Source organism: Thamnophis elegans, chromosome 16 (genome assembly GCF_009769535.1).
Source record: "Thamnophis elegans isolate rThaEle1 chromosome 16, rThaEle1.pri, whole genome shotgun sequence".
NCBI lineage: Eukaryota > Metazoa > Chordata > Lepidosauria > Squamata > Colubridae > Thamnophis > Thamnophis elegans.
Genome location: NC_045556.1, coordinates 4,366,875 through 4,391,049, shown reverse-complemented (window position 1 = coordinate 4,391,049; position 24,175 = coordinate 4,366,875). Strand labels below are relative to the sequence as shown.

At 47.3% G+C, this 24,175-nt stretch overlaps 2 protein-coding genes across 2 annotated transcripts in view; both read left to right on the top strand.

The window, feature by feature from the left end:
* The first annotated feature begins 240 nt into the window (after positions 1-240).
* Positions 241-8,932, top strand: RCN2 (reticulocalbin 2). Its single transcript, XM_032233678.1, has 7 exons — positions 241-391; positions 1,224-1,329; positions 2,427-2,623; positions 4,040-4,153; positions 5,523-5,619; positions 6,787-6,929; positions 8,267-8,932. The coding sequence occupies exons 1-7, from the start codon at positions 275-277 to the stop codon at positions 8,417-8,419; spliced, it is 927 nt and encodes a 308-aa protein (XP_032089569.1). The 5' UTR covers positions 241-274; the 3' UTR covers positions 8,420-8,932.
* Positions 8,933-12,026: 3,094 nt separating this feature from the next.
* The window catches only part of PSTPIP1 (proline-serine-threonine phosphatase interacting protein 1), a 31,392-nt gene continuing 19,243 nt past the window's right edge, over positions 12,027-24,175 (top strand). Inside the window, exons 1-3 of the mRNA XM_032232478.1 lie at positions 12,027-13,074; positions 20,709-20,809; positions 23,463-23,537. Coding sequence (XP_032088369.1) covers positions 13,042-13,074; positions 20,709-20,809; positions 23,463-23,537 — 209 coding nt within the window. The 5' untranslated portion in view covers positions 12,027-13,041. The remainder of the gene's footprint in view (positions 13,075-20,708; positions 20,810-23,462; positions 23,538-24,175) is intronic.

Sequence of the window (24,175 nt, the reverse complement as noted above, 5' to 3'; positions counted from 1 at the left end):
ATGCAGAAGCCCCCAAGGGGATGGAATTGGGGGAGAGGGGTGGAGAGAAGCATCCAAGCCTCCTGAATCCCCTTAAGGCCCGCGGGGGGGGGGGAGTTTGTCCTCTGCCCAAGCCCCCTCCTCTCTTTCTCCCCTCCGCGCGGGCGGGGCGTTGCAACCGCCGAAGCGGCGTCTCGCGCGGAGCCGCTGCAGCTGCCGGGACCGTTCGGGGAGGAGGAGGAGACTCCGGGAACAGCCGGCTCTGCGCCCGCCTCCTCCGCTCCGGCTTGCAGCCATGGAGCCTCGGCCGCTGCTCGGGCTGCTGCTGTTGCTGCTGCTTCTGGCCGGCCTCGACCCCGGCCTGGCCGAGCACCGGCCCGATTACGACCGCGAGGCGCTGCTGGGCGGCCAGGTGGGACCCCCGAGCCCATCCTCCGCCGCCGGGACGGCCGGGCATGCCTTGCTGGGAGGGGGAAAGAGAAAGGGGGGGGGTGCAATGAACCTTGGGGAGAGAAGGAGGAGGGGGTTGCAGAATGGGAGACCCCCCCCCCCCGGAGGTTCTTAAGGCAGCCCACCTGCAATTGGGGTGGGGGGCAAAAGCAACTTCTCTGCAGGGTTAGTGCAACCGGGCTTCTTGAGACCCTTTTTTTGGGGGGGGGGGACACGAACAGGCTGGTGGCAGGGAGGGAGGGGCACATCCTAGCTTTCCTACTAAAAAGAGTGGGTGGGCAGAGGTGTGGAGAGAGAGAGAGAGAGAGAGAAAAGAGAGAGAAAGAGAGAGCAGGACAGAAAAACGAGAGAGCAGGACAGAGAGGAAGAAAGAAAAAGAGAGGAAGAGTGAGTGACAGAAAAAGAGAGAGAAAAGAGGGAGAAAGAGGAAAAGAGACAGAAAGAGAAAAAGAAGAAAGAAAGAAAGAGAGCAACAGAGAGAAAAAAGAGAGGAACATAGAGAAGGAGAGGAGGAAAAATTGCAACAGAAAGAAAAAGGGGGAGAGGAGAAAAGAGGAAGAAAGAGAAAAAGAAGAGAGACAGAGTAACAAAGAAAGAGAGAGGCGGGGAGAGGAAAAGGGAGAGAGAGAAAAAGAGAAAGAAGAAAAGAGGAGGAGGAGGAAGAGAGAGACAAGAGTAACAGAAAAAAAAGAGAGATAGAAAAAGAGAGGGAGAAAGAGAAAATCTTCCTAAATCGGGGGTCATTTTAGTGCTATTTCTCTGCCCCCCCCCCCGCCTTCCCCCCCCCCCAAAAGGACGAAGTGGAGGAATTTTCCAAGCTCAGCCCGGAGGAGCAGCAGAAACGCCTGAAAGTGATTATAAATAAGATCGACGCAGATCAGGACGGCTTCCTTACCGAAGGTACCACTCATGTCACACACACACACACACACACACACACACACACACACACACACACACACACACCGGCCAAGCCCATCCACTGACCACTTTCTCTGGCTGGGCTTAAGCCGGTCATGTGAATGAGACCCCGCCACAAAGTGAGGCCCTGGCCCCACCCGTTGAGTACACTGGATTTGTTTAACGACTGCCATGTTCCCTTAACAACTACCACAAAAATGGTTTGATATTGGGGGGTGGGGGGAGTGTTTGTCACATGATGATCCACTTAATAACTGCCATGGACTGTCATAAACGTTGAGGACTAACTGTAGTGATAGAAATTGTCAATTTTCAAGAGCCAGTTTGGTCTAGTGGTGAAGGCCGGGAGACAAGAATTCTAGTCCCGTCTTGGGCACGAAAGCCGGCTGGGTGACTTTGGGCCAGTCACCAGGAGACGGGGAGTTCTAGTCCCGCCTTGAGCATGAAAGCTGGCTGGGTGATTTTGGGCCAATCACCAGGAGACGGGGAGTTCTAGTCCCGCCTTGGGCATGAAAGCTGGCCGGGTGACTTTGGGCCAATCACCAGGAGACGGGGAGTTCTAGTCCTGCCTTGGGCATGAAAGCTGGCCGGGTGACTTTGGGCCAGTCACCAGGAGACGGGGAGTTCTAGTCCCGCCTGAGGCATGAAAGACAGCTGGGTGACAACGAAAGAAGAATCCCAGGCTTAAGTTTCCTCAAAGTTCTGTTTTATTAGAGACGCCTTATTGGCACATCTGGGGGAACCCAAATCTGAAAACTTCCAGGTTTTCCTCACCCAAAAGAAAGTCCAAGGCCCTGCCATGCACCCACATGCCCATCACATGGTCCAATCAGGCCCCGTCCAAAACTGGAGATGCCTCCCAGTCACACCACTCCAGACGCAGGGCAAGACGTCCTTGACTCTCTGAGAAAGGAATGTTATTTTGACTATATATATCACCCAAAGCTTGCAGGACACCCACACACCCCCAATCTGTTCTCCAGGGGGTATCCCCTGCCAAGGGGTTGAAGGTCAGCCACCGGGGGGGGGGAGGGGAGGGTGTCCCGTTCCCCAGGCTAACTGGGAAGTCTCCCCAGATGAGCTGAGTTCCTGGATCCAGCACTCCTTCAAGGATTACATCATCGAAGACGCCAAGCAGCAGTTCCACCACTACGACAAAGATGGCGACGGGCGGATCTCTTGGGAGGAGTATAATATCCAGATGTACGACCGCGTCATCGACTTCGAAGAGGACACCACGCTGGACGATGCCGAAGAAGAATCCTTCCGGCAGGTGAACGGCCTCAAAGGAGCACCAAAAACACGGAATGTCTCCATTTTATTTGTGATTCTCTTATCCTTCCCTGGATGGTTAAAAAGTTAATATTTCCGCTTATGGGACTTAATCCCCTTTCTGGGGAAGCATAAAAACTGGGCTGGGGTAGTGGTGGAAGCACCCTCTGTTCGTTGGGTTGGAACAGGGGTTGGAACATCTGTGGCTCCGGAGCCGCAAATGGCTCTTTCAGTCCTCTGCTGCGGCTCCCAGTTGCCGATCGGCTCCACAGTTGATAGGGCTTTCGGTTAGGACAGGTAGAGGAAAAAGGATGCTGCGCTAGGAGGAGACTCTATGGTGGGGGAACTGGACTTCCGGTCAGCAGAGGAAAAAGGATGCCGTGCTAGGAGGCGACTCTATGGTGGGGGAACCGGACTTCCGGTTGACTCTCCAATCAGTTTCCTAGATTTGATTTTGGACAATAATGATGTAGGGCCTCCTTCTTGAGTAGTGGGATAGACTAGAAGACCTCCAAAGTCCCTTCCAATTCTGTTATTTGGTTCCTTCCTACCTTCATTCTTTCCTTTCTTACTCACTCACTCCCTTCCTCCTCTCTCTTCTTTCTTCCTTCTTCCTTCCCTCCATTCCCACCTTCCTTTCTTCCTCCTTCCCTCCCTTCCTCCTCTCTCTCCTTCCTTCCTTCCTTCCTTCCTTCCCCATCACTGGAGGTTTTCAAGAAGAGATTGGACAAGCATTCGTCCATAATGATGTAGGGCCTCCTTCTTGAGTAGTGGGAGAGACTAGAAGACCTCCAAGGTCCCTTCCAATTCTGTTATTTGGTTCCTTCCTACCTTCATTCTTTCCTTTCTTACTCACTCACTCACTCCCTTCCCCCTCTCTCTTCTTTCTTCCTTCCTTCTTCCTTCCCTCCATTCCCACCTTCCTTTCTTCCTCCTTCCCTCCCTTCCCCCTCTCTCTCCTTCCTTCCTTCCTTCCTTCCTTCCTTCCTTCCCCATCACTGGAGGTTTTCAAGAAGAGATTGGACAAGCATTCGTCCATAATGGTGTAGGGCTTCCTTCTTGAGTAGTGGGATGGACTAGAAGACCTCCAAGGTCCCTTCCAACTCTGTTACTCGGTTAGTTCTATTTATGAAACCGGGTCTGAAATGTTGGCGGGAATCTTTCGAAAGGGGACTGTAACAGCGGACTGTAAATATTAAGATTTTTTTGGTCTTCTTAATCAAGAAATACCTTCCTCTTTGCGAGATATGGAAAAGATGAGAAACTGGCCTGCTTTGGGATGGCACCCTTGGGTAGGCGGGCTGGGTGGACCTGGGAGCCTGCTTGGTTGAGGGTCAAGGGTCCCAAGGGGCTTTGTGGAGGCGGAAAAGGACATGTTGGCCTGCAAATTCAGGTTTTTTTCTTTTCTTCCCCACAGCTCCATTTAAAGGACAAAAAGAGGTTCGAAAAGGCTAATAAGGACGGCGATTCGATGTTAGATTTTGAGGAATTTGTCGCCTTTGAGCATCCGGAGGAGGCCGACTACATGAAGGCAAGTCTCGTAAAAACGGGCTACAGGAGGGGCTGCTTTTTACCCGTCGCCACCCAGTCCCACTTTTGTCGGTTTATCAAAATATAAAGTACAAAACATACAAAGAAAAATAATGATAATGAAAAAATAAGGAGGGAAAAGCCTCAGGGTGTGCGTTATGTTAAGATACAGCCTGTTGTGCCTTAAAATGGATTCTACCGTTCTGCCTTAAAATGGCTTCTACTGTACAGCACAGTGGAGTTGACATGGTAACGGCTTCACAGTACTCCACAAGGGGGCTCCCTCTGGTAAGGGGGGAAATCCAACATTAGAAATTACGTTTGTTCCAGATATTTGTGAATTGTCTTAATACAGGATTGGGAATAAACAAATACTGGGGCAACGCTGGCTTAACAGCTAGTATATTATAATAATATATAATATATTACTGTTGTGGCCCAGCAGGAGCCGTTGGAGCTGCCACCAGACTCCGACAGCGAGGGGCCCTCTGAGTCGGCTCTGGAAGATGTGGAGGACCCTGCACAGGGTTCCGACTCTGAGTAGGGCGCAGAGAGGCTGGTTGGCCACCAGGTGGCGCCTGAGCCTTGGACCAGTGGGGAGGAGACAAGGGAGAGTGAGCCGGAGGCCAGTAGTGAGTTGTTCCTGGATGCCCGGCACCGAAGAGCTAATAGGTGACAGGAACAGTTGCGCAGTTACAGGAGGTGATTGCACTCAGCTGGTGGTCATTAGGCTCCTCTCCAGACTATAAAAAGACTACTTGTGCACACGCCCCTCTTTGCAGAAGTCAACACAGGATCGAATGTCGGAGAACATTGTTATGAGCTTGGCAGGCTGGATTGCTGCCAAGCCTTATCTGTGTTTATTGCTGCCCAAGCTTGTCTGTGCCAGTTTGCTGCCAAGGACCTGTCTGTCTGTTAATTAAATGCCGTAACTTATCTTTGGCTTTGAGTGTGTGTTGGTGTGGGACGAGGGGTGTGTGTGTGTCAGAACAATTACTATATATTATAACATATATAATATATATACTAGCCACTTTTACAGCAGCAGGCCTATCTAGTTGGCAATACCCAATTCGTATACCACGTACCCACACGTAACTAAACTCCAGTTTGCAAGTTTCAAAGGATCTGTAAGCTAATTGCGCAACTTGAGACTGGTGAGTTCCCAGCGGGAGGAGTCCAAACCTGCCAACTTTAATACTGGCGGACTTCAACTTCAATATGGCTGGCAGGGGAATTCTGGGAGTTGAAGTCCACAGGTCTTAAAAGTCGCCAAGTTTGGGGACTCCTGGTTTACAGTCCCGTGCAGGGATGGAATCTTTTGACCTGATCACTTTTCTGACCTTCTGGTGGTTTCTCTTTCCCACCAGGAGTTCGTCATCCAGGAAGGTTTGGAGGAACACGACAAAGACAGGGATGGATTTATCAGCCTCGGGGAGTTCCTTGGGGACTATCGAAGAGATCCAAGTGAGTGGCGGGCCATTCCTGTTCAGCCTGGGGTCTTCAAGGACCATGAATGGTTAGGAAGTCTGAAAGTTCTTCTAAAGATGCCTGGAGGAGGTCCCAGCTTGAGAAAGCAGGGAAGGGCCAGGGATGTCCAGAAAGTTAAAATATTTCAAAATATTGTGGTTTTTTTAAAAGTATTTTTTTAATATAATAATTCCATCTTCAATTAATCAGTGTGTCGTCCGGATACAAATATCTTTGTAAAATCAAGATTTACAACAATATTCATTGTTGACTTGCAGTGAAAGATTTCCAGCGTTGGGGCATTCACAACTTCTGGAGGCAACTTCTGTTCCACTGATTCATTGTTCTCACTGTCAGGAAATTTCTCCTCAGTTCTAAGTTGCTTCTCTCCTTGATTAGTTTTCGTCCATTGCTTCTTGTCCTGCCCTCAGGTCCCTTTGAGAATAGTTTGACTCCCTCTTCTTTGTGGCAACCCCTGAGATATCGGAAGACTGCTATCATGTCTCCCCTGGTCCTTCTTTTCATTAAACTAGACGTTACCCAGTTCCTGCAACCGTTATTTATATGTTTTAGTCTCCAGTCCCCTAATCATCTTTGTTGCTCTTCTCTGCACTCTTTCTAGAGTCTCCACATCTTTTCTACATCAATACGATACAATACAATAGCAGAGTTGGGAGGGACCTTGGAGGTCTTCTAGTCCAACCCCCTGCCTAGGCAGGAAACCCTATACCGTTTCAGACAAATGGCTATCCAGCATCTTCTTAAAGACTTCCAGTGTTGGGACATTCACAGCTTCTGGAGGCAACTTCTGTTCCCCTGATTAATTGTTCTCACTGTCAGGAAATTTCTCCTCGGTTCTAAGTTGCTTCTCTCCTTGATTAGTTTTCGTCCATTGCGTCTTGTTCTACCCTCAGGTGCCTTGGAGAATAGTTTGACTCCCTCTTCTTTGTGGCAGCCCCTGAGAGATTGGAAGACTGCTATCATGTCTCTGCTGGTCCTTTTCATTAAACTAGACATGCCTAGTTCCCGCAACCGTTCTTCAGAAGAGTTTCCCAGCTTGCCCCCAAGGCAAAACACATGTTTTAATGGGATTTCACTCCAAGAAAAAAAGGCGGTTTAATCAAGGACGTGTTTGAAAAATAAAATTGCGACTTTTCTTTTCAGCAGCCAAAGAAGATCCGGAATGGATCGTGGTGGAAGAAGACCGCTTTAAAAACGACTACGACAAGGATAAGGACGGGAAGCTGAACGCCAAAGAGTTGCTGGCTTGGGTGATGCCCAACAACGAAGGCCTTGCCCAGGAAGAGGTAAGAAGAATATTTCAGTAGTACTCCAACTTACGATGGTTTGTTCAGCGACCGTTCAAAATTACGACGGCACTGAAAACGGGGACTTATTGGCTGTTTCTCACAGTTACGACCTTTGGAACGTGCCCAGGGTCAAAATTCAGCTGCTCGGCCACTGGTTCGTACTTACGGCCGTTGCTGTGCCACACGGGGTGTGTGTGTGTGACACGTGATCCCCTTTTGCGACCTTCTGATGAGCAAAGTCAATGGGGAAGCCCGATTCACTTAACGGCCGGGTGACTTAACTTTTGGGAGGCCAAAAATGCTGCATTCAGTGTATAAGACGCACCCAGATTTTCTCCCTCCTTTTTGAGGGGGAAAAGGTGCGTCTTATACTCAGAAAAATACGGCAATGCCCGATCCCTCAACTTTTAAAACCTCTACAGTCCCGTGATCAAAATTTGTTTTTAGCACGTGACATGCATTTGTGAGCGTCTCGTTGTCCCGGGGGGGGGGGGGGGCTCGTACGATTGCCATTGGTGACCTACCAGATGGCTCCTGACAAGTAAAGGCAAAGGGGAGAGTTGGATCCGTTGAACGACCGTGTGACTCGTTTAACAACCGCGGCAATAGAGGTCGTAAAATCAGCCGCAGCTCACTTCACTACCGCCTTGCTTAGCTACCTATGCGTCAACTTGTAAAGACTTTCCGTGCCTGTTATCAAGGCATCTTTCGGAAACCTGCCATGAAGACTTATTGGGATGCTAAGCCAGGGTCTACCTGTTATAATGCATGCAGTCTGGGGAATTCTGGGAGTTGAAGTCCACCTGCTTTAGTTGCATTGAGTTGAGTCAATGCAACTCGAGACGGAGCGACGACCCAGATTGGGGTCTCGTAGCCCGTTTTATTGAGATAGGACAAAGGCAGGAGGAGCAATAGCATGTGAGCAAAAACAGCCTGTAAAAGTACAATTTCTAATCTACTGCTCAGTCTATATATGGTCAAATCCTGGACGTCAATGATAGGGCACATCTCAGAATGTTATGGTGTTCTAGGAGTTTGTTTTCTCCTGTGTGGTTCAGCGTGGCTCTGCAAGCCCTAGTATGAACTGGACAATGGGGGAGACACACGTACACAAGGAACTATATTACAACAAGTCAACCGGAGTTACCCATCTAAATGAGGGGGTCTCCAACCTCGGCGACTTTTAAGACATGGGGACTTCAATTCTCAGAATTCCTCAGCCAGCGAAGCTTCTTAAAGTCTTAAAGTCGCCAAGGTTGGAGACACCCCCCCCCCCCCCGGTGTAAGTTAATACGGCTAAGTTCCAATTGGTGCTGATCAAATTTATTTTCTAGGCCGTTCACCTTCTCGATGAGATGGACTTGGATGGAGACCGGAGGCTTTCCGCCAACGAAATCCTCGAAAACCAAGATATGTTTCTCAACAGCGAAGCCACTGATTACGGCCGACAGCTGCATGACAAAAGTTTCTACCACGAAGAGCTTTAATTTCCAAAAAGATGCTTTTCCCTTCCTTTCCAAATTGAGATTTTCTCTCCCCCCCCCCCCCCCCAGCCCTTGTTATTGAGCTCCAAAAAAATAATAATAATAATGCCAATCGGGCAGCAATTTTATGTTGCTAACATTCTTTGTACGTTGCCAGCATTACTTTTGCGGTCTAATTTAATTTAATTTTTTTTTTAAAAGAGGAGAAGAACAGAGACTTCGATACCGCTTTTTGAAACTTGAAAATACCAGGGTTTGACTGCCAAGTGTCAGCCCTCCTTTCGGTTAGATTTTTAAAAATTATTTTAGGAAAAGGGAAAATGCAGTTGTAGCTGTGTGGTTGCGTGTTGTTAAATAGTTTTTCTATCCTATTTTGTACATTACAAAATTCGGGAGGATGAAGTGTTACATGCGAGGTTTCTGTGCGTATTCACCGGTTTGGGTGGTAGAACGATAGGGAAATATTTTCGCATTTGGAAAGTATTCTATTTACTTGGATTAAAATGTTCAAATGCCCGCCTCTCTTTTTTTTCCCTTCCCTTTCGTGCTGCTTCTTTGTATGAATCTCTTAAAAACTGCATTCTGTCTAGCTCGAAGGGGCTCAGTGGCTAAGATGCTGAGCTTGTCGATCAGAAAGGTTGGCGGTTCGAATCCCCAGCGCCGCATAACGGAGTGAGCCCCTGTGACTTGTCCCGGCTTCTGCCAACCTAGCAGTTCGAAAGCAGGTAAAAAATGAAAGTAGAAAAATAGGAACCACCTTCGGTGGGAAGGTAACAGCGTTCCGTGCGCCTTCGGCGTTGTGTCATGCCGGCCACATGAACACGGAGACGTCTTCGGACAGCGCTGGCTCTTCGGCTTTGAAACGGAGATGAGCACCGCCCCCTAGAGTCAGGAACGACTAGCACATAGGTGCCCGGGGAACCTTTACCTATCTAACTCAGCTTCTTAAAAGGAAGCGTACTTCAAACCAGGATCTATAAGGGGCACAGTGGTTAGGGTGCAGTACTGCAGGCTACTTCAGCTGACTGTTATCTGCAGTTCAGCGGTTCTAATCTCACCGGCTCAAGGTTGACTCAGCCTTCCATCCTTCCGAGGTGGGGTGGAAAAGGTCGCACGGAAACGTTACGTTATGCGGGCATGCGCTTGTCTGGGCCACGCTTCGGGAAAGCCGAACTTCCAGGTTCCAGGGCGCCTGATGATCAGCTGGGCAGTGTGCATGGATTTTGGCAGTGCCGCACAGGAGAAGGGATCACCCTTCAGAAAAGCCAAACTTCTGGCACGCATGCGCACCCGGCAATCAGCTGGCCAAGCGTGTGTGTGCGCAGACTGTTTTTTAGCACTGCCACCCGCGTGAAGGGCAGTGGATTGTCTCCTGCGCATGTGTGCCAGAAACCCAGAAGGGAAAGAGGCAAGGCCACACGTGCCTGCCACTTTGGGCCACGAAATGGTATAGGGTCTCCTGCCTGAGTAAGGGGGTTGGACAAGGAGACCCCCAAGGTCCCTTCCAGCTCTCTTCTGATGGATGGATTGAAACCCTGAAAGTTGAACACTCTTCTCCTCCCCTCCCTCTGTCCCTCCTTCCATCTCTCCCCTTCCTTCCCTCTTTATCCCTCCGTCCTGTCCCTCCTTCCCTCCCTCTCTCTCTCCTTCCTCCCCTCCCTCCCTCCTTCCATCTCTCCCCTTCTGTCCTCCATCCCCTCCTTCCTATCTTTCCCTTTCATTCCCTCTCCCTCCCTTCCTCCTTCCATCTCTCCCCTTCCTTCCCTCTTTATCCCTCCCTCCTGTCCCTCTCCTTCCCTCCTTCTCCCTCTCCTTCCTCCCTCTCCCTTCCTCCTGCCATATCTCCCCGTCCATCCTCCCTCCCCTTTCTTCCCCCCTCCTTCCTTCCATCTCCCCTTCCTTCCCTCTTCATCCCTCCCTCTCCCTCTCCTTCCCTCCCTCCATCTCTCTCCCTTTCCTTCCTGCCTTCCCTTGCCTTTCTTCCTCCCCTCCCTCCATCCTTCCATCTCTCCCCTTCCTTCCCTCTTCATCCCTCCCTATCTCTTCATCCATCTCTCCCCTTCCTTCCTCCCTCCCTTACCTTCCGTTCCTCCCTTCCCCCTCCATCATTCCATCTCTCCCCTCTTTCCATCCCTCCTTCTCTCCCTCCTCTCTTCTCCTTCTTCCCTTCCCTTTCTTCCTTCCCTCCCTCCCTCCAGACCCCACTTCTCCCTTCCACTTCCCTTCTTGCACTTGTTATCTTTTTTCATAGTTTAATCTTACTGGTAATTGGCAAGAAAATTCTTCTTAAAAGAAAGGCTTTTCATCTGTGGGTAAACAAATTCCTCTCCTTCCATTTGCATACAGCTGTAATGTGGGGGGAAAAACACAACGCCCCTCAGCCTCCAGTTCCTCATTCCAGGGGAGGCTGGCAGAAAAGCACCCCCCCTTCCCTCCCCCGTCTCGGTTCATGGCTGAATAGAGCCATTGATTGTGCCTGGAATCCTCCCAGCATCCGGATTTCTATGGCCTGGCTGGCCAAAGGGCCCTTTTTCTCTCTCTAAAAAATCACCCTGCCTTTTATTTATTGATTTTCCCCGGCAGGTGCCATTGAAAGTTTTCCTCCTCTGCCTTTTTTTTTTTTTTTTTAAGAAAAAGAGGTTTTACATTTGAAATGTTGCTCCAGGTAGTTCTCGACTTGTAACTTCGAGCGTCCCTGAAACGACGTGACTTACGACCCCTTTTTTTCACACTTAACGACTGTCGCAGCATCCGCACAGCCTAGCGTTCAAAAATTCAGATGCTTGGCCGCTGACTTGTATTTACGACGGGTTTGCAATGTCCCGGAGGTCATGTTCCTTCCAACTATTCCATTCCATTCCATTCTTTCTTCTACTCTATTCTATTCTTCTATTCTATTCTAATTTTTTCTTCTATTTTCTTTCATATTCTTCTATTCTTTCTTCCATTCTTTTATTCTTTCTTCCATTCTTCTCTTCTCTTCTTCTTTCTTCTATTTCATTCATATTATTCTATTCTATTCCATTCTATGCTTTCTTCTATTCTTTCTTCCATTCTCCTATTCTCCCATTCTATTATTCTATTATTTCTTCTTCTATTCTTCTATTCTTCTTTTTCTATTTTCTTTCATATTCTATTCCATTCTATGCTTTCTTCTTCTATTCTATTCTTCCATTCTTTTATTCTTTCTTCTATTCTATTCTTCTCTTCTCTTCTATTCTTCTTTCTTCTATTTCATTCATATTATTCTATTCTATTCCATTCTATGCTTTCTTCTATTCTTCCATTCTATTATTCTATTATTTCTTCTTCTATTCTTCTCTTCTCTTCTCTTCTTCTTTTTCTATTTTCTTTCATATTCTATTCTATTCCATTCTATGCTTTCTTCTTCTATTCTATTCTTTCTTCCATTCTTCTATTATTCTATTATTTCTTCTTCTGTTCTTCTATTCTATTCTATTATTCTTTTTCTATTTTCTTTCATATTCTATTCCATTCTATGCTTCTTCTATTCTATTCTTTCTTCCATTCTTCTATTATTCTATTCTTTCTTCTTTCTTCTATTCTATTATTCTTTCTTCTATTTTCTTTCATATTATTCTATTCCATTCTATGCTTTCTTCTTCTATTCTTTCTTCCATTCTATTCTTCTTTCTTCTATTTTATCCTACCCTACCCCACTCCACTCAACTCTATTCTACAGATAAATGTCTTTACGTTAGCTGGGCAACTCACTCCGTAACCCCCCCTTTACTTCCTGCCGCAGAGGAAATGCAGCCAGTTTAACTTTCATACTTTGTTCTCCTAAGCAAACTATTGTCTCTCCCCCTTCGGGGCAACCCACAAATGATTTGGGACCAACGCATGAGCCAAAATTCAGAGGGGGGGGGCTATGCTGTCCTGCAAGCCTATTTGCCCTTGCCCCAAAAACGCTGCCACTCATGTGGCACAGATGCAGCGCACAACCGAAACCTGCACACACACACCCAGGCGCGAGCTGTGCATTTCCTTCGCTCGACGGAGGGGTGAAAAAAAATCCTTCCGTTCTTGCACCAGTTCTGAGCCCGTCACGCCACCAAACCCTGCGCCTTTTTCCCGTAGACACACATGCAAGAAGTGCAAAAGGTTTCCAGCACACACCCCTTACACACCTGTTGCTGTGCTTCTTTCGGTGGTCCACAAAGGTAACCTCCAACCCCCCTGGAGGAGGCCCTCTGCGGAGTTCCTCCACCTGACGTCCAAATTACCTCCCTTTCGCCTTCTGGAGCGTCACTCTCAACAGGGTTGGAAGGAAGTGGCTCGTTTGCACCCAGAGGATGGCGACAACGCCTGCACTTCCACACATTGGTGAAAGGCAGCACTTCTTGGCCCGAAGCGAAAGGAGTTTGACATCAGCCCCAGAGAGGTGGGGCAAGGGGAAGGGAGAGAGCTCTGAGGTCTGGGGTGTGCTTTGCGTTTTTCAGCAGCAAGCAACCCTGTCTCAGCTTCCTTAAAACCATCGCAGAACAAGCTAAGTTCTAAAGAAGACTTCTCTCCAGAGCGTGTGCACGCACGCACACACACACACCCCCCAGTAGCTGAACTCCTTTCATACAGCTTCTCCCTACAGATCCAACCAGCCAGAGATGACGCACCTGCAGTTTAAGGATGCCTTCTGGGTAAGTGCCAACGAATTATTGCCTTCTGACTTCCAGAGGTGGTAAATTTTTGCCAACAGCTGGCCCAGTCCTTTCCATGGGAGATTTTTTTTGGGGGGGTTGGGGGGGATGTTACGGTTCATTCGGGGGGGGCAAATTGAACAGAGCTGGTTGGGGGGGCTCTCAACTGGAAACCCCAAAACTCCAATCGCCACGCTTTAAAGAAAAGAAGACGGGGTTAAGCACTGAAAAAATCCTCCTTTCCCTTCCCTACTCATGGGGTGGCTTTTAAAAAAAAAATTCCACTTATTGCTTTATTTCTCCAAGGCAAAAGGCTGGTTTAGTCTCCCTCCCAAAGCAGAGCTGAATATTATTTTTTCTTTTTTTAAAAAGAGGAGTTCAACTGGAATTCTGCCTATCTTCAGTAAAAAATGCTAGGGCAGACCCAGAGGTTTAGCCCAGCCATGCGGGCTGCTGGTTTATGCAAACTGGAAAGGTATGATGCAAACGTTGGGCCACACCCTGGCTCTCGGGGGCCTCACCCCCGGAGGTTGCAAAATGTCTGGGTGGTTACAAGACTTCAGACGAAATGTCTCTGGAAAAGGCTTTGAGGGAAGAGGTCCTTCTCCAGCTGCTGGATGCTGGGCGCCATCTAATTTCTGGACCTTGGAGAGATCCTTGAAAGTGCATGGATGAGTCCTTGTGCCCGGCCCGCACAAAGTCTACGTTCGGTCGACGCTTGGGCGTTGACCATAACCTAGAAGCTTCCGCCAAGACGCAAAAGGAGATGGAGGTGGTGTGGATGAAGCAACGTCGAACCCTCGGTGTTGGATCTCAGGATCTTTCAGGTCTACACCAACCTGCCAAGACTCACCTTCACACCTGAGGTTCCTTGGTGGTCTGTTGAGAGAGGACACCTTTGGTCAAGAGACTCTAGAAAGCGTGCAGAGAAGAGCAACCAGGATGATGAGAGGACTGGAGGCTAAAACAGTTGCAGGAACTGGGCCTGGCTAGTCTAGTGAAGAGAAGGACCAGGGGAGACATGATAGCAGTCTTCCAATATTTGAAGAGCTGCCAAGAGAGGAGGAGGGGGTCAAGCTATTCTCCAAAACACCTGAAGGACATACAAGGAATAATAGATGGAAAGTGACCAAGGAGAGATTCAACCTAGAAATAAGGAGGAATTTCCTGACAGTGAAAACAATCAACCCATGGAACAGAAGTTGCCTTCGGAAGTTGTGGGAGCTTCATCACTGGAGGCTTTCAAGAAGAGACTGGACTGCCATTTATCAGAAATGGTGTAGGGTCTCCTGCTTAGACAGCGGGTTGGACTAGATGACCTACAAGGTCCCTTCCAACTCTGTAACTCTGTTAATCTCCGCCAGTTGAGGACAAGGCTGTGTCCACCACGTTGAGTTTAATTCTGGTGAAAGCATGCTTCAGTGGTGGCTGTTAGCCACACCGGCCTTACAAAACTGGTTGATGGGTGGCCTGTAGCCTTCTCATAAATGGAGCACGCTAAAGGCAGAAGGAGATATCTGAGTAAGACTTTATGAATTGCTGATGGGCTTTTTTTTTAGTTCATATTTTGCTGACTTGGCGGTTTTGTGAAAACTAGCTGGCCAGGCTTCAGCTGGTTCTGGATCCTTCCACCCATCACTTAATTCTAGATAAAAACGGGGCAATGCTTCCCCCCCCCCCCCCCCGTCAGGGAACGGTCGATGTGAGTTTTGCCGGTTTTCACTCACCTGCCTCCTCCGTTTCTGCGTCAGCAGTTTCTAAAAGGGCAAAGGGTGTGGTTTTATCCTTATCCTTATCCCATCCTTTATCCCTTATCCACCTTTTGGCGTGCTTTGGTTTCTAAAATGTGCATTATTTGCATTTAAAAAAAAAAGAATTTTGCAGGATGGGTTTTCCACTTTAAAAATGAGAGTTTTGTGCTGTGCCCGAAGTGGGATACACAACTGATTACTTTACTCAAAAGCATGCAGGATTTTGCAAAAGCTACGGACATATACATGGATGCAAATGAACATCCTTCTATTCATGTACGTTTTGTTTACCCCCAGGCTTAATTATTTATATTTATTTATTATAAATAACTCAAGGTGGCAAATATACGCAATGCTCCTTCCTTCTTTGATACCAACACATGCATACATACAGACGAAGATACACATACATACATACATACATACATACATACATACATACATACACCAGTTTTACCAAAAGTCAATTTGTTAGATAAATTACATTAAATTACCTGATTTGCTGCCTTTCCCTTTCACTTTCTTCCTTTGCCTGGCCTTTCAACATTCCTAAGGACATCAGCATTTTCTCTGAAAAAAAATAATAATAATAAAAGATACAGGGATTAGTTTACGGGGCCTGATTTTCGTAGAGGCCCCCTCTCTCTATGTAACACATGCATATTTCTCAATATATCAGAGTGCATTGGGGGGGGGGTTTGTATATTTCGGTTCACCGACAAAACCGCGCTCGACTAAACCGCGCCCGACTAAACCGCGTCGCTGACGTCATCAACAGGGCGACAACAGCGCGGAGACAGAAGCACGCTGTAAACCCTAAACCTAAAATTAACCCCTAAACCTAAACCTAACCCCCCTAAACCTAATCCTAAACCTAACCCTAAACCTAATCCTAACCCTTAACCTAACCCTAAACCTAATCCTAACCCTTAACCTAACCCTAAACCTAGGGGAGGGGGGAAATCCCAGGAAAATGAGGTGGTGAGAGAAAGTGAGATCAGAGTAGGCATTCTTCCAGGGGTGAAATCCAGCAGGTTTTGACCGTTTCTGGAGAACCGGTAGCGGAAATTTTGAATAGTTCGGAGAACTGGCAAATGCCACCTCTGGCTGGCCCCAGAGTGGGGCGAGAATGGAGATTTTGCAGTATCCTTCTCCTGGAGTGAGGAGGGAATGGGGATTTTGTAGTATCCTTCTCCTGGAGTGAGGAGGGATTGGGGATTTTACAGTATCCTTCCCCTGGAGTGGGGAGGGAATGGGGATTTTGCAGTATCCTTCCCCTGGAGTGGGGAGGGAATGGGGATTTTGCAGTATCCTTCCCCTGGAGTGAGGAGGGATTGGGGATTTTACAGTATCCTCCTGGAGCGGGGAGGGAATGGGGATTTTGCAGTATCCTTCCCCTGGAGCGGGGAGGGAATGGAGATTTTGCAGTATCCTTCCCCTGGAGTGGGGAGGGAATGGAGATTTTGCAGTATCCTTCCCCTGGAGTGAGGAGGGAATGGAGATTTTGCAGTATCCTTCCCCTGGAGTATGTAGGGAATGGAGATTTTGCAGTATCCTTCCCCTGGAGTGGGGAGGGAATGGAGATTTTGCAGTATCCTTCCCCTGGATTTGGGAGGGAATGGAGATTTTGCAGTATCCTTCCCCTGGAGTATGTAGGGAATGGAAATTTTGCAGTATCCTTCCCCTGCCACGCCCACCAAGCCACGCCCACAGAACCGATAGTTTTTTAAAAAAAGTGAATTTCACCACTGCATTCATCCCTAGCTAAAACACACACACCTTAGGTCTGGTTTGCCTGTGAAAATATGCATTTTGATCTACGTTTGAAGCAGAGTATTGCAAAATTCGGAGAATTGCAAAAACAAAAGAAAAAAAAACCGGAACAAGCACCAGGGCAGTCAATGTTTGAGTGATGTGGAGACGGCAAATTGTTTGCAGAAGACCCGGGAGAAGGCACACTTCCATATATATATATATATATTTCTCACATTCCCCCCCCCCCCCCCAGGGAGTTGAGGCTCTCCTTCGACATCAAACCTGTGCCTATTTAAGACTGCCGCTTGTGAAGCGTAGGAGGGCAGGAAACCGCCCCAATGAGGCCTGGCAGTTGCAGTTCCAGGCAGCCCTTGTGGTTTGCCTAGAAGCGGCTGGGGGTGGGAGGGGGGGGGTTGCCTTGGTTTAATAGTGAGAAGGAGAGGGAGGCGCTGCTCTTGAGGGGATGGGAAGGGTTCGTGAGAGGCAGAAGCCTTGAATTTGGACCGTTGGAGGGGGTGAGGAAGACTTAAGCCGAAAGAAGAGGGCGTTCACCGGGGGGGGGGTACTTTTGGTGGTTGGTGGGTTAGTCCTGCCTGTGATCTCCCCCCCTCCTCATTTTCATCTCTCTCTCTCTCTCTCTCTCTGTCTCTTCTGACCTACTGGATGGTCTATCTCAGTCTTTCTCCACCTTGAGAACTTTAAGATCTGTGGAGTTCCAACTCCCAGAATTCCCCAGCCAGCCATTTTTAGAAGTTGAAGTTTATACATCTTAAAAGTTCCTAAGGTTTATAAACACTGGTCTATTTATTCAGTCCATCTGTCTATCCATCCATCCATCCATTTTCATCTATCTATCAATTACCTATCATCTATCAACTTGTCTGCCTGCCTGCCCAATCATCCATCTATCCATCCACCCATCCATCTATCCACCCACCCAACCACCCACTTATCCATCTAACCATCCACCCACCCACCCACCCATCCATCCATCCATCCATCCATCCATCCATCCATCCATCCACTCACCCACCTATCCATCTAACCATCCATTCATTCATTCATCCATCTATCCATCTATCTATCCACCCATCCACCTATCCATCTAACCATCCATTCATCCATCTATCCATCCATCTATCCACCCATCCATCTATCCACCCACCCAACCACCCACTTATCCATCTAACCATCCACCCACCCACCCACCCACCCACCCATCCATCCATCCATCCATCCATCCACTCACCCACCTATCCATCTAACCATCCATTCATTCATTCATCCATCTATCCATCTATCTATCCACCCATCCATCTATCCACCCATCCATCTATCCACCCACCCAACCACCCACTTATCCATCTAACCATCCACCCACCCACCCACCCACCCACCCACCCATCCATTCATCCATCCATCCATCCATCCATCCATCCATCCATCCATCCATCCATCCATCCACTCACCCATCTATCCATCTAACCATCCATTCATTCATCCATCTATCTATCCACCCATCCACCTATCCATCTAACCATCCATTCATCCATCTATCCATCCATCTATCCATCCATCTATCCATCCATCTATCCATCTATCCATCCATCTATCTACCCACCCACCTATCCATCTTACCATCCATTCATCCATCTATCCATTCATCTATCCACCCATCCACCTATCCATCTAACCAGCCATCCATCTATCTATCCATCCATCCATCCATCCATCCATCCATCCATCTAACCATCCATCCATCCATCTATCCATCCATCCATCCATCTATCCATCCATCCATCCATCCATCCATCCATCTATCCACCCACCCACCCACCCACCCACCTATCCATCTAACCATCAAATCCATCCATCCATCCACCCACCCACTCACCTACCAACTCACCCACCCACCCATCCATCCATTTACCCACTATCCATCCATCCATCCATCCATCCATCCATCCACCTGGCCGGCCAGCCAGCTATCACCTTCTGTCATGCTCTATTGTTTTTCACATACATACATACATACATACATACATACATACATACATACATACATATATACATCATCTTTCCTCTCTTCTTCCCCTCTCTCTTTCTTTCTACAGCGCTATCTATCAAACAAATCCATAGGGAAGATGAATCTGAGTCGAACTTCACATCTGATACCTGCATAGACTTAATCACACTGTCAATATTGGTAAAGGGAGACTCTAGGGGGGCATAAAGAATTACCCCAGGGGTCAGAAATTGTCCATCCTGTTGGGGGTGGAATCCCAACTTTGGCTGACCACGTGCTTGGTGTCAAATGGAAATGATGGAGAGGCTGTTAGGAGAGCAGTTTTAAACCTCTTGATGGCTGGTGATCTCTCTCTCTCTCTCTCTCTCTCTCTCTCTCCCTCCCTCCCCCCTCCCTCCCTCCCTCTCTCTCTCTCTCCCTTCTCTCTCTCCCCCCCTCTCTCCCCCTCTCTACATACATACATACATACATACATACATACACATATATCAAAACATATGAAAAAATATAAAATAGGAAACTGTAATGCAAATCTCTGTGCACAGATCCACCAGATTCAAGATGATTCATTTGGTTCCACCACAAAACCGCGGCCGACTAAAGCGCGCTCGACGAAACCGCGTACCTGATGTCATCACAGCGCGACGAAAAAAGCACGCTGTGAGCGGTAAAGCTAAAATTAACGTGTAAACCTAAACCTAACCCCCCCCAAACCTAACCCTAAACCTAACCCTAAACCTAACCCTTAACCTAACCCTAAACCTAACCCTAAACCTAACCCTTAACCTAACGCTAAACCTAACGCTAACCCTTAACCTAACCCTAAACCTAACCCTAACGCTTAACGTAACCCTAACCCTAACCCTTAACCTAACCCTAACCCTAACCCTAAACCTAAACCTAAACCTAACCCTTACCTTTCCGTGAATCGGCTTGCTTTAAAAGCACTTTTTAAAGCGCCCTTTTTTCTCCGCGGTGGTGGTTGTCGCGCTGCTGATGACATCAGCGATGCGCTTTAATCGGGTGCGCTTTAGTGGACCACGGTTTTGTCGTGCCACGGATTCATTTCTCCCCATTTGGATGCAAAAAGCCTGTCAACCACACTTTCCAGTGGAGTGGCTTAGTAGGCACAGTTGGAGGAGGAGGCTGATAGAGCCCTGTGATTTTAAACATGGGGGTCAGCAGAGGACCCCCCACATTTAGTCACTGACCCCCTGAAGGTGCTGAGAAAACCTCTTGGCCAGATCTCTTTCCCTAGAGATCAAGTCCAGAGATCCAGAAGGGTCTAGATGAGCGACACACCCGATTCAGAAGAAGTTAGCTTTGCACAGTCCTAAATTCCCAAAGGTCAGGATGACTCTTGTCCTGGAAAAAGGCTGCTGTTCAACCCTTGACTTGATGTTGGTGACTCAACCAGCCCAAAGCAGCCTTGAAAGACAGTTGGGTGAAGAAGTCACATTTCTTTGACCCACGTCTGAACGGCGAGTTCTCCAGCCTGGCTGGTGTGTAACGGCACTCTCACGCAACCCTCGGGGTGGAGAAGGCTCCAGATTTTCTGCAGGCCAACGTACGGATGGCAAAGGCACCTGTAGGTATTTTTTTGAGGGGGAATGGGGGTCTTCTTTTCGTGCTTCTTGGCAAAATCAGGCTGATCTTGATTTCCTTTGATCTGGTGTTTCTCTTGGAATGGTGGCTAGGAAATATTTGGATGGGGAATTCTGGGAGTTGTAGTCCACCCATCTTAAAGGTACCAACGTTGAGACTCTGGAGACACCAGGGACCAAAGTAGGTTGCATTAAGGGAATTCTCTGGATCTTGGCTCATGAGCTTTAATCTACTTGGAATTGAATTGGTTGTTTGCACTGTCGATAGGTTTAGATCCAAAGATGGAAACTAGGGAGTTGCAGAAATCGTGCTCGGATGATCTGGGCTTGGAGGACACAGGCAGGATCTTCTGTCCCTTGGCATTGATCAGAGGGGGCCAGCAGTGACTAAGAGGGTCTCTGAGGGATGATTCTGCTCATCTCAAACAAGGGGAAGGCGGTAGAATGGTGAGAGCTGATGGATCTTCCATTGTTCTTTTTTTTCTTTCTTCCCCCTAGTGCAAAGAATTCACTCTTCATTCCGGGTACGAAGCGCTCCTTCAGCGTTTGCTGGATGGAAGGAAAATGTGCAAAGACGTGGAAGATTTGATCAAGCAGAGGTAAATGCAAAGCGTAGGAAGGAGGGAGGGAAACAATGGGAGTTGGGAGTTGCAAGAAGGCTTCGAAAGCGCTTTGGGGTTTTTGCTCCTACGGATGTCAATCGGATTCCCCCAGTTGGTTCTTCTCCTTTGGTGGGATTTAAACTTCCAAGACTCCTCATCTATATGGACACTGGATGCCAGCTGCCATATCCTGGCAGGTGTTTTCCCAATCATCTTGATATTAGATTTATTTAACAAATAAATAAATAAATTACAATATAGTCCTTGATTTACACAACGGGAACCAGAATTTCCGTTGCTAAACAAGGAGGGTTTTTTTTAAGTGAGTCCCGCCTGGGTTTTCACTTTTTTTGGCCAACATTGTTAAGCAAAATACTGTTCATCACACTGCCAGAAATTCTGCTCCCCCCCCCCACCTTGTGGTTGTAAGTTGAGGACTATCTAAATAAGAGAAGGACCAGGGGAGACATAAGAGCAGTCTTCCAATATTTGGGGGGCTGCCACAGAGAGGAGGGCGGGGGGGTCAAGCTGTTTTCCAAAGCACCCGAAGGCCAGACAAGGAAGAATGGATGGAAAGTGACCAAGGAGAGATTCAACCTGGAAACAAGGAGGAATTTCCTGACAGTGAGAACAATCGACCCATGGAAGAGAAGTTGCCTTCAGAAGTTGTGGGAGCGTCATCACTGGAAGATTTCAAGAAGAGACTGGACTGCCATCGGTCAGAAATGGTGTAGGGTCTCCTGCTTGGGCGGGGGGTTGGACTAGATGACCCACAAGGTCCCTTCCAACTCATCTGTTAATCTGTTATATCTGCTAAGTCCTGGATTTGAAGACGTTCCTCAGACGTCTTCAGATTTTTTTTTCATATTTATTTTTTATTTTTTATTACATAGACAACAATGGGAAAAGGAGAAGAAAAAAAAAGGGGGGGGGAAACCCCATCATCACATACAATATGTCATTTGATCACAGGTGCATCCCTACTACGTTTATACATCCCATATCTCTCTGTTGTATATTTAATAAGCACCACAATAAGCTAGGGTTTAAAAAAAAGTGGGGGGAAGGAGGGGGAAGCCAAAAAGGACAAAAAAGACAAAAAGGACAAAAAAGTCCAAAAAAGAAGGGGAAAAAAAACATCATCACATGCAGCATGTCGTTTGGTTACAGTTGTTTTAACATCTGCATCTTCAAATAATATTTACCGTCTCAGATATTTCATCTAATATAACTAAAGGCCTCATTTTCATTCTACAATATATATTCAGTTAACATTAGCATTATTTTCCCCCAGAAAGTATACTTCTATTCATTGTTAACCTTGCATTTCATACCTTCAAACAGAGATCTTATTCCTTCATTATTCAACAAGGCGTCGCTGCCTATATATACCAGTTTTCATTTGTTCCCCCATTAGAATTGCTTTATCAGCAGCGAAATATCATTATAGTAAGTTCTTAACCTTATACATTATATCACCAGACCTTATATTAATACTTCATTGTATCATTGTTAGATTATTTCACAGCATAATTATATCATCATTTACTTTTTTCAATTAAGGCATAAGTGTATCATTTTTCATTTCCAAAGTTTTTTTTTCCCTTAGCCACCGATAAAACAAGTCCCATATCTTATAAAACGTCTTCAGATTTGAAGAAGTCTATGTCTAGATTATCACATATTCGGGGGTTGTATGGAAAACAAATGAATCACCTCAGAGTCTAAAGCGACCTGGGATTTGCTCCTCACCAGAGCTATTTTAGAAGCTGTGAGTAAAGATTTCTGAAACCGGGTGGAAAAGCTGCCTTTGTCTTGGGATTTAGTGGGCTGAAAATGTTGTGGAGAGGAAGGAGGAGGAGGAGGAGGAGGGTGGGAGGAGGCATCTCAGAGCAATTCGAAGACCTTTGGATCCAGTGGCTCCCTTAGAGGGACGGGGATGAGAAGACCAGGGTGGAGGACACACTTTGCAAGCAGTAGATCACTTTCGATCCAGACCAAAGGATCTCCCCTCGGAAGATGAAAGTTGCAAATGAGGAGAGAGGACAAATGTAAGCTTTCTGCCTTCCTCCATCTCACACTTTTCAAATCTCTAGAGATGATGATGATGATGATGATGGTTAGATTTTTAGCCCACTGTTGAGATCACAATCTTCTTGAGAACTTCTTGAGAAGTAATCAAGTTGCATGAAAAAAAAAAACACACCCAACCTTCCAGTGGTACCTGTTTTCCTAGAAGACAAACATCTTAGGTGGCTTCAGCATCTACCGAGACACAACTGTGGAGTTGTGTTTCCTGCAAACCTTCCTCTAAGGAAACTTGGTGGGGAAGGCAGCGAAGACCCTAACCCATTAGCAACACTGAATATGAAGCTCACGTGAGCACATAATATGGATCAAGCAGAAGGCATCAGAGAAGGTTCGGTTCATCTTCTGCTCCATCCCACCATGTCCTCCAAAGAAGGTGACCCTTCTTGTCAAGAAGGCCACCGTCCAAGTTCTTCTCTTGCCACCTTCTACAGTTTTGAGACCTCGCCTAGTCAACTCTCAAATTTGTTCATTAGACACCACGGGGAGGATGGAGTTTAGAAACAGATGGGAAGCCCAGTATGGTTAGAGTGGCAAATAAAGATGGGATTGTATTTCACAGGGCCCAGGCTGAAGAACGTTACGGGAAGGAGCTGGTTCAGATCGCCCGGAAAGCAGGAGGCCAAAGCGAAATCAAGTAAGCCCATTTTGGTGTCACGTGAAAAGCAATTATTTCTTCGTTTTATATTAAAAGTCAATGTTATTAATTGATGGTTAGGACTTGTATCTAGGGGTTGATAGAACATAGGACCCAGGATTGGCAACAGCTACTACCCTTGATCTAATTCTTGATAAGATTCTTTGTGGTGGCTTTCAGTTGAATTTCCATCATAAGTCATGATCATCATAATTTGACGCGCTTATGTGATGACGGGGGCTGATTTTGTGACTGTTTTGTGCAGGTTGTTAAGTGAATACCACAATTGTTAAGTGAATGAGGCAGTTATTAAGTGAAACAGTTGTATTCCTATGGATGTTTTTCGGCCCGTGCTGGCTGGCGGAATTTTGGGAGGGTTCCACCACAATACCGCGAAGCCCTTATCCGCGGAGACATAAGCGTGAACCCTAATCCGTGCCGTCCGAATCGCTAAAGCAAATGTGACCTTACCGCGCTGACATAAGGGCGGAGGGCAAATCCGCGCCTTCCGAAGCACTCAGCACCCTAAACCTAACCCTAAACCTAACCCCTAAACCTAATCCTAACCTTAATTTAAATCGGCTTTCTGTCGCCGCGCTGTTGTTGTGGCGGTGATGACGCGCGGTGATGACGTCGCG